Source organism: Austrofundulus limnaeus, unplaced genomic scaffold, assembly GCF_001266775.1.
Source record: "Austrofundulus limnaeus strain Quisiro unplaced genomic scaffold, Austrofundulus_limnaeus-1.0 Scaffold53, whole genome shotgun sequence".
Lineage (NCBI taxonomy): Eukaryota > Metazoa > Chordata > Actinopteri > Cyprinodontiformes > Rivulidae > Austrofundulus > Austrofundulus limnaeus.
Genome location: NW_013952455.1, coordinates 1,261,053 through 1,270,793, shown reverse-complemented (window position 1 = coordinate 1,270,793; position 9,741 = coordinate 1,261,053). Strand labels below are relative to the sequence as shown.

Here is a 9,741-nt window from a genome sequence, read left to right as displayed (position 1 = left end):
GTGGTTAACATGAGGTTAGGGGTTACTGGTTAACTTTAGGGTCTGTGGTTAACATGAGGTTAGGGGTTACTGGTTAACTTTAGTCTGTGGTTAACATGAGCGATCAGGGTTCATGGTTAACTTTAGAGTCTGTGGTCAGGGTTAGGCTCTATAAGGCTAGTAGAAGTTAAATTTCGGGTCTAGGACGGTTAGTTTTGCACAATTCGAGCCTTGTAAAAACATCGTCCTCCTCTGCCCCATCTACAGAACGTCAACATAATGACGCTTGGTCAAGCGTCATTATGTTGACGCGGGGGGCATGACAATGGGCTCGTGATTTAGAACATTACCTAAACAAAAAGTAGTGTCATCTGCAAATAACACACCTGAACAACTTTTGACACATTTACCAGGTCATTGACATAAAAGAAACAATTTAGGACCAAGCACAGAGCCCTGTGGGACACTGCAAGTAACTACATCAAAAACCGAACGTACATCATTTATTTGTACAAATTGTTTTCTAGTTGCTAAATAATTTGACACCCATTGTGAAGCCAAACCTCTCACACCATAGTTGTTAAATTTGCTGACAATAATGCTGTGGTCAATAATGTCAAAGGCTTTCTTTAAATCAATATTCACAGTAACACAAATTTTCTTTTGATCCGCATCAGTAGTTATCAGTTCAGTTAAATTAACAAGTGCTGAAGACGTTGAATGGTGAGTTCTGAAACCATTTTGACTATTACTCAAAATATTATACCTATCAATAAAGCAATCCAATCTAATCACAATGTCTTCAAAGTTTTAGAAAAGTGCGGTAATAAAGAAATAGGCCTATAATTAGAAAACAAATGAACCAACAGAAACATTTTAAGCTGTTTAACAGCCAATCTTCAAATTTTGAGAATCTATCACTGACTTCACCGTCAGGTTGAACATTTTATTGTTATTTAGCTCACTCTTATATTTAAGTTTTTGTTTTACTAAATGTTAAATTTAAATGTTAAAAATTATATGTAAATATTAAATCCTAAACCTAAATGTAGAGACGATAGCATCCGGTAGCGCTCCAATGCAGCTAAAGCTTCCCTACAAGACATCAAATTTGCAGTTATGGATGGTGTCTGAGCTGCACTTCAAACTGCTGTACCACAGGTACCACCCATATTGTTTTTAATAAACATTTTGAATTTAGATTTTAAATAGTATCTTCAGCAGCTAGCTGACATCATTCTGGTTATTTGATGCTATCTTCTGCTAATGCCTCTAACACTGCTAAAGATAAAATCTAATATCTAAATTCGAACTGTGTTCATAAAAAAATATGGGTGGTGCATTTCATCAGGCAGTTTGAAGTGCAGCTCAAACACTAATTGCATCTGCAAGTTTGATGTCGTAGTGAGGGTTTAGCTGCATTGGAGCGCCAGCGGTTGCTATTGTCTCAGGATGATGACATCATAATGTGCTGAGCACCAACAGCAAAGGCTGCGTTCCATTTCAAAATATCTAAATTTGAACTTCATAATTTAAGATTTAATTTATACATTTAGATTTAAATATTTCAATTTAAGATTTAAATAAATTTTTTTAACATTTAAATTAAATGTTTAGCAAAAATAAACTATACGTAAGAACAGTGAGCTAAATAACAATAAAATGTTAGTGGTAAATTTTAAACACTCAAAAAGTGAGCTAAATAATGAAAAATATGTTGGTGAAATTTTTTAACATTTCATTTTACACTTGGTGCCCCGTAGACTATCACTTCATACATCAAACCGTACAATAGTGACTTTTCTCAACACTGAGAGTCAWCTCCACTCTGAAGATTCCTCTGTCACTCCATGCTGGTCGAAGCTGTTGTTTCATCTCCATCAACCCAATGTTCAGTCAGTCTCAACTTCAGGAAGGCCACGATGGTCGTAAAACGAAGAAGGAACAACAAAGAAGATATGTTAATATTTCCAGGCTCTCTTTTTTTTCATTAGCACATAATTATGACATGCAGCAAGTTCACAACACCAGCTTCCTCTCAGCTCTCAATGTTGGACTGATCACACTGAGGGTAAAGTTCTGTTGTGAATAAAATATGGTTTTATTTATATCTCTTTTATGGTAGAKGTTCCACAACGTCCCATCTTTCTTTGAACTGGGGTTGTAGCAGTCTGTGTATATGTATAAGGCCTAAACAAGCTGAAATAAGTATTTGAGCTAACGTAAATGAATTTTATTTTGCAGTTTGTCAAACAAAGAAGAGAGGTGCTTTGTCATTATTTCATTGAATCTTTGCAGCTATATAAAATTTCCAATAAAAACAGAAATGAACATAAAAAATACTGCTCAAACACTTTGATAAATAAGAACCAACATCATTATAAATGTTGTGAGGCTTTCACGTTACCCAGCTATAGTTCCTAATAGTTTTCAGTAAAATTCTGTTAAATGCAGCATGAACTGACTCTGACACTTTACTGACGTCAGAATTTACATCTTACATTCTTGATTTGTCACAGGATTAAACAGCTGCTCCACTCCCGTCTTCTTCAGCCTGTTGGTACTCAGGTCCAGTTCTTTCAGATGGGAGGGGTTGGACTTCAGAGCTGAGATCAGAAGACCACAGGTGGTCTCGCTCAAACTGCAGCTCCTTAACCTGAAGAAAAAAGAAAAAGAGAGAGTGTGTGAGCGTGTGTGTGTGTGTGTGTGTGTGTGTGTGGGGGGGGGGGGGTTGAGGAAAAAAACTTTAAAGACATCGCTTTGAATTCTGGTAGAGTGGAATAAAAATGTTTCTTTTTAATTGTAAATAAATTTTTTAGCAATTTATGCACTTCACCGCTTATAACACATGTCAAACTCAAGACACCAAATGAAATAAAATAAACAAAAATTACAAACATTTTGAAAAATTGTTTCTTAGCTTTAAATTTAYGGTGAAATGTCAAAAAATAAATTTAAAATTTCAAGGTGGCAACTACTCATTACAATTCAACAGTGAGTAAAACTCTCTTACTTTTACTTTTAATAGTTTATCTGTATTTCAGTCGTACACTTTGTACTTTTCAGTGTTTGTAAGACACGTGTTAAAACACTGTTTAGTCCAATTTAAAAATGAAACGTCAAAGTTAACTACAACTGGCCCTTTGAGGGCCACCGTGATGCTCATGTGGCCCTCGGTGAAAGTATTGTATAGCGTAAAACAGATTATCAGTAAAATTTCATTCAACTGTCTACAAAGGTAAAATATTGTGTCCAGCTCAGTACTCAACAACAACAACCAAAAAAAAAAGCATCTGACCTCAGAGTCTCCAGTCTACATTGTGGACTCTCCAGGAAACCACAAAGGTGCTTCACTCCTGAATCCTGTAGTTTGTTGTCACTCAGGTCCAGTTCTCTCAGATGGGAAGGATTGGACTTCAAAGCTGAGGCCAGAAAGGCACAGCTGGTCGCTGACAAATCACACTTTACTAACCTGAACAAAACAAAACAATATAATTCACGTTATTCAATCCATGTTTGTCTGTATTCGGTGTCACGTGATCATTATATTGCTTTTGCCATTCAAACAGGATTTTTCTTTACACAACACCTCTGAAAGAAATACACAAGTTCAACAAAATTTATAGCTTAAGAATCTCATCACTACTCATGTCTTTCAAGATCTTCTTCAGTCTAACATTTTTAACACAAAACACAGTTCTACACAGAGCTGAGTAAGTGGGTTGCGCACATAAAAAAATTGCTAAATCTTCTCTGCCATTGCTAAATAGCTAAATTTACCCTATTTACAGATACTTGTTTTGAGCTTCTGGTACCCCCAGGTGCCTGATTGACAGCACCTGTGAGCATGGGCCCTGCTGCCATGGTCAATGTGCATCACTGGCGCCAGAACAGGGGGGTCCAGGGGGCCATTCCCCCGTCCCCACTTTACGGCCCTGCCCATCAGCTGGTCCCACGGACATTTACAGGCTGCACCCAATGCCGACAAGTTTTGACGAATGTCTCTCTGTCTACCTGCAGACAGAGGCACAGACAAAACCAACAGCATTAAGATCAGGACGAAATCTGCTTATAAGTCACCAGATCCACATGGCTCGGTTTTGTTGCGCAGCGCTCAGCTGATGATGCGCGCACGCGTCGCAAGCTGGAGGCTGGAGTTTATCTCCTTTACACTTCTGGTGAAGTATTCTCCAAAAGGCAGTACAGTTCATAACTTGTACAATGATTTGAAAATGAGAACGAGCTCCTGATAATAAGTGAATAAATTATTTAAATGGGGAGCAGTACAACCTGTGTGGAGAACAGTCGGAGAGTTTACGCAAATTCTCCAGCTCTGGGTCCGGCTGATCATGAGCCTGCCTGACACGTGCAAAGAACGTTTTGGCTCTGATCTGATCCCATCTGGGTCGACCAAATCAGCTTAAAAATAAAATAAGAATTTTATATTTTGTGCCACATCTCTGGCTCAAACCTGTGCGAAACCATCCGATTTCCAGATCCAAGCTGACGGGTTGTGGAGAGAAAAAAATAATAATAAAGGAGCCCGTGATCCTTTACAGGTCTGGTCCAAATGCTCACCTATATTYGGCCCAGAGCAGATAACTTTTCCTGCCAGTGTTGACAAATAATTGCATTGGAGTTTGTCATTATTGTTGCTGTCCAAATGAAGCTGCAGTTTGTTGCTGCGCTGCTGACAGGTCGCTTTGGAGAAAATGCTGCCAGATGAGGAAATGTCTTATTTTCTTTATTTTTCCCCTCAAAATAAAGTTTGTTGTTAACTACGTTACTTAAATCGTTTGCTTTACTCAGCATCTCTTGCATAAAAATAGCGTTCCAGCRCAAGTTTTTGACCCGCTGTTCCAAACTCCAGTGTGGATATTATTTATGTGTTTAGTCTTTTTCGTGGTCATTTATAAAGAAGTTAGATTTACTATGATCACCATTAAAACAATCACAGGTGAAAACTTCATTATTTAATTGTTGCTTGATGATGAATCTATACAAAGCTTGATGCGTAATTAAACTGTTATAATAAAAAAGTATAATCATTGCTAATTAAACTGCTGGATTGTAGTGTGAAAGTGTGGAGAAGATGTGGAGAACATTATGCTGATTGCAGCACCGATAGAGTAACATCCTTTGGTGGAAGCAGTGTGATGGTGTAGTGTGGCATCTTTCTCTCTGGAAAAACAAGGCTTGTCACTGTCACTGGAGGTCATCTCAATGCAGAGAGATATGAAGATGACATACTGCAAGTGAATCCCATACCTCCACAGTCTGGGACAGAACTCGATCCTCCAAGATGACAACATTACCCCCATAGAGCATGGTTTATCAGAGACTACTTCCAGAATCTGGGAGTGAAGAGTATGGAATGGTCTGCCAGAAGTCCTGACCTCAACCTCTTTGAACACTAGTGGGATCAGCTTGGGCTGTTGGTGCCAGAGTGACCAATACAACAACAKTGGCTGRCTTGTGRCAAATGCAGGACACAGCARTGTGTGTCCAGGCTGGTGACCAACATGAGGTGGAGGTGCCAGGCTGTTGTGGCTGTGTATGGTTCTTCCACACACTGCTGTGGCTCCTGTATGTTAAATGAATAAATTGTTAAATTGCCAATTGTTTCTTCAATCTTCAATCATCCAGTCCACCAAACACCAAATGAATCAATGACAGAATAAGGTATTTGGCGCAATAGCAGAGAGTGTTTGGCAATGTTTTGCTTGTGCGCAAGCCACATACTCAGATCTACTGCTCATCCCACAAATGCATGTTCCTTACAAATGTGGCTCCATTTAAAAGGGAAATKAACAGACTTTTCAAGGGTACAAGATTTATTGCCAAGAAGCATTGYTACGACAAAGAAATAATCAACCTAACACATTTACTTGCTTCTTGTGCAAAGTTCATTTAGATTTTAAAACAACATCAGTGACAGACAACAAACTGACCTTAGAGTTTCCAGTCTACAGTTGGGGCTTTCCAGTCCAGCAGACAGAAAGCTCACACCTGAATCCTGCAAGCTGTTGTAGCTCAGGTCCAGTTGTGTCAGATGGGATGGGTTGGACTTCAGAGCAGAAGCCAAGACTTTACAGTGAGTTTTGGTGAGTCCAGAGAAAGTCAGTCTGCCACAAATTAAAGAAAAAAAAACAGTTTGATGCTTCCTTCTTATCCTTCTTATTATTTAATTTGCTTTGTTTTGCAGGTGAAGCAAATTAGTTCATATTCAGGGTTGTTGAGAAATCTCTTTAGGTGTACCAGTCAATTAGCCCACTTTCACAGTAAGTGGAACCAGCAAGACATACAAAGWTTTAACCAGTCAACCAGTAAGGCTGATTTGGGTTGCACCAGTTAAGGAGAGAATTTTAGAGGGGTGTTTAGGAATGTGTTGTTATCGGACAAGTAGTTCTGTCACATCAACTAGTAACGGTGATGTCATGCTGTCCAGAGACATAAAGAAATGCTATATATACTATAACAGAAACATTGGACTCACACAAACTTCTTGCAGTTCCTCACAGCTGGGATCAGTCTTCGTCGTCCCTCCTTGGATGTGTTGTATTTCGCTAAATCCAATTCATCCAAAATGTCCTCTGACATCTGCACCATGTAGGCAAGAGCTGAGCAGTGAATTTCTGACAGTTCCATTTCTGATTTGTTCTTTGACTTCAGGAAGTCTTGGATCTCCTGATTTACTGAAATGTCCTTCATCTCCAACAGACAGYGGAAAATGTTGATGCTTCTGTCAGGAGATTTTTCATCTGTGTTCATCTCCTTTAGGTTTTTGATGACTTTCTGGATAATATCTGGAGTGATGTCTGTCCGACTCATCTGACCATCTGTAAGTTGTGGATAGGACTCTTCTGAGAGGTCATGAGGGAAARTGAAACTAGAGTGTCGTCGAGTTGACATGACATTGACTTTCTTCAACAAGTCTTTAAAATTCTCCTTAGCTTGTAAAACAYGATCCATTGTTGTCATGGTTTTTGTATTTTTGATGACTTCCTGGGTATTTTCTAGACAGTTTTTTGTCTTAGCTGCCACCAGGCCTGCTAAGAGTCTCTGGTTTGACTCCAAACAAAGGCCATGAAGAAAACAAACAAACAGGTCCAGGTGGCCATTTTTACTTCTCAGGGATTTCTGCATCACTAAGTTCAGAAAATCCTCCAAAGACAGGGGAGATTTAGAAAACTCCAAAATCAAATCCGTGTTTGGGTCACAATGGCAGCTTTCTTTTATGAAGTCCTGCAGGAAGTTCCCGATCACCTCTGTGTTTCTGTTGGTGTAACAGTGGAACATGTAGACTGCAGCCAGAAACTCCTGAACACTCAGATGARCAAAGCAGTAAACTGGTTTCTGGAAGATCACACAATCTCTTTTGAAGACCTCTGTACAAACTCCTGAGTACACTGAAGCCTCAGTGACATCCAGACCACACAGCTCCAGGTCTTCTTGGTAGAACATGATGTCTCCTCTCTCCAGATGTTCAAAAGCCAACCTGCCCAGCTTCAGAAGAACTTCCTTGTCATCCTCTGACAGCTCCTGTGAACTTGTCTCAGGTCCTTCATGGTATTTGTTGTTCTTCCTCTTTGTCTGGACCAGCAGGAAGTGTGAGTACATGTCAGTCATGGTCTTGGGCAGCTCTCCTCTCTGCTCTGTGGTCAACATGTGCTCCAGAACTGTGGCAATGATCCAGCAGAAGACTGGGATTCCACACATGATGTGGAGGCTCCTGGAGGTCTTCACGTGGCAGATGATTTTGTTGGACAGCTCTCCATCACTGAATCTTCTCCTGAAGTATTCCTCTTTCTGAGAGTCGGTGAATCCTCGTACTTCAGTTATCCTGTCGACATATGAAGGAGGGATCTGATTGGCTGCTGCAGGTCGAGACGTTACCCAGACCTGAGCTGAGGGAAGCAGGTTCCCCTTGATGAGGTTTGTCAGCAGCACGTTAACTGATGACTCCTGTGTGACGTCACAAACAACATTACTGTTCTCAAAATCCAGAGCAGGTCTGCTTTCATCCAGACCATCAAGGATGAACAGAAGTTTACAAACAGACAACGTCTCTGCTGGGAGTTTTTGTAATGATGGATGGAAAACATGGATCAGTGTGAGAAGACTGTACTGCTCATCTCTGATCAGGTTCAGCTCCCTGAATGAAAGCAGAACCACCACACTGACATCTTGGTTCTCCAAGCCCTCGGCCCAGTCCAGAGTCAACTTCTGCACTGAGAAGGTTTTTCCAACACCAGCGACACCGTTAGTCAGGACCACTCTGATGACTTCCTGTTGTTCAGTTAAGGCTTTGAAAATGTTCTGGCACCTGATTGGAGAGTCGTGGAGGTTCTTCTTTGAGGCTGTCTCCAGCTGCCTCACCTCATGTTGCGTATTAACCTCCTCACTCTGCCCCTCTGTGATGTAGAGCTCAGTGTAGAYCCTGCTCAGGAGGGTTCTACTTCCTGTTTCATCAATTCCTTCAGCCACACGTTCACATCTCCTCCTCAGACTGATCTTATGTTCATCTAAAGTCTCCTGCAGATCTGCAGCTGATGAAAAACAAAAAATATGGATAAATAAAACTAGCTGACATTAGTTTAACACTGAAATAATTCTAGAAAAGAGTTTATCAGTAAACAGATATTCAAGTCTTACAGTTTGCAGAGCTGCTCTGATTGGCTGTCTGCAGTCCAGTTTTGATTCTTGATCTTTTTTGACTCTTGGGATTAGAAGACTGTTTTGCTGAAATAGACTGGTCCCAGTATGAGGTGACAGTCTCTCTGCAGAATGGTTGTGAGTAACAGGTAAAGACTGGATCCTTCAGGATGTCCTGACACAAAGAGCTGGAGAGCTGCTCTTCCATATAATCGTGACTTTTCTTTCTTATTCTGTTGACAAAATACATGTGAACAATTTGATCAAGTCAAAATACAATAATATATATATATGTAGAGTACAGATGACATACATGACAGACACAAGACCTGTGAGGTTCATTCACGTGAAGTTTGTCTCTAAAACCAAACAAATAGGTCTAGGTCTCTGAGGTCAGATAGCCAGCTCCTGCTTTCTGGTCCAAGGACAAAATATAAATGTTGGGGTGACCGTGCATTTTCTGCGGCTGCACCTCGTCTCTGGAATCAACTCCCTCTTGATCTACGTTTGGTCACTGAACTTGGCCCTTTTAAATCGAAGCTTAAGACCTTTTTATTCCAACAGGCTTTTAGTACTTAATATGTGGTGACATTTCTGGTTTTAGTTTTATTTTGTTGTGTTTTCTTGTTTTTAACTTGTCGTGTTAATCACTGACTCTGTGAAGCATTTTGGTCACCAGCACTGTGGTTGTGTAAAGCGCTATAGAAATAAATAAATGAATGAATGAAATGAAACAGTTGCAATTATTAATTTTTCAGTGTCTTTTCAGGGTCCCATGAGGTCATACAACAGCATCAAAGTGGATGTGGTGAATCACAGTTCAAAATGTCAGTTTACCTGTTTGACAGGTGAAAAGGTGTGGAACTATAGATGTAATATAATGCGCTTTGACAATGATAGGTGGTGCAACAGTGATATAAAAAGTAACAAAACTTTGATCCAGACGGGAGGGCCCCACAAGGGTACATTTAAAAAATCTAAATGTGTGTGTGAAGGGTTTTGGCTTCGTTTGTGTGTGTGTGTATATATATATCTGGGGTTGTGACATCATTGCAGAAAGAAGTTCGATTGATGACAGTTTTGGGATGATGACGCAATAACTTGCCC

The 9,741-nt window shown here is 40.0% G+C and overlaps 1 protein-coding gene and 1 long non-coding RNA gene across 3 annotated transcripts in view; one reads left to right on the top strand and one right to left on the bottom strand.

Annotated features, from left to right (window-relative positions):
* Nucleotides 1–771, top strand: part of LOC106517827 (uncharacterized) — a 1,460-nt gene extending 689 nt beyond the window's left edge. Inside the window, exon 2 of the long non-coding RNA XR_001310254.1 lies at nucleotides 15–771. This is a non-coding gene — a long non-coding RNA (uncharacterized LOC106517827). The remainder of the gene's footprint in view (nucleotides 1–14) is intronic.
* Nucleotides 772–1,662: 891 nt separating this feature from the next.
* LOC106517826 (NACHT, LRR and PYD domains-containing protein 12) lies at nucleotides 1,663–9,188 on the bottom strand. 2 transcript variants are annotated; one of them, XM_014008850.1, is made up of 6 exons: nucleotides 8,635–9,188; nucleotides 6,476–8,528; nucleotides 5,931–6,104; nucleotides 3,278–3,451; nucleotides 2,481–2,635; nucleotides 1,663–1,885 (listed from the first exon to the last, which is right to left on the bottom strand). In XM_014008850.1, exons 1-6 carry the CDS (start codon nucleotides 8,882–8,884, stop codon nucleotides 1,872–1,874), a joined length of 2,820 nt encoding a protein of 939 aa, XP_013864304.1. In that variant the 5' UTR covers nucleotides 8,885–9,188; the 3' UTR covers nucleotides 1,663–1,871. The 2 variants fall into 2 exon arrangements, 1 of the variants encoding a protein (XP_013864304.1); XR_001310253.1 differs by lacking the exons at nucleotides 1,663–1,885; nucleotides 2,481–2,635 and adding an exon at nucleotides 3,819–3,993 and having other exon boundaries at nucleotides 3,363–3,451.
* Nucleotides 9,189–9,741: the final 553 nt, after the last annotated feature.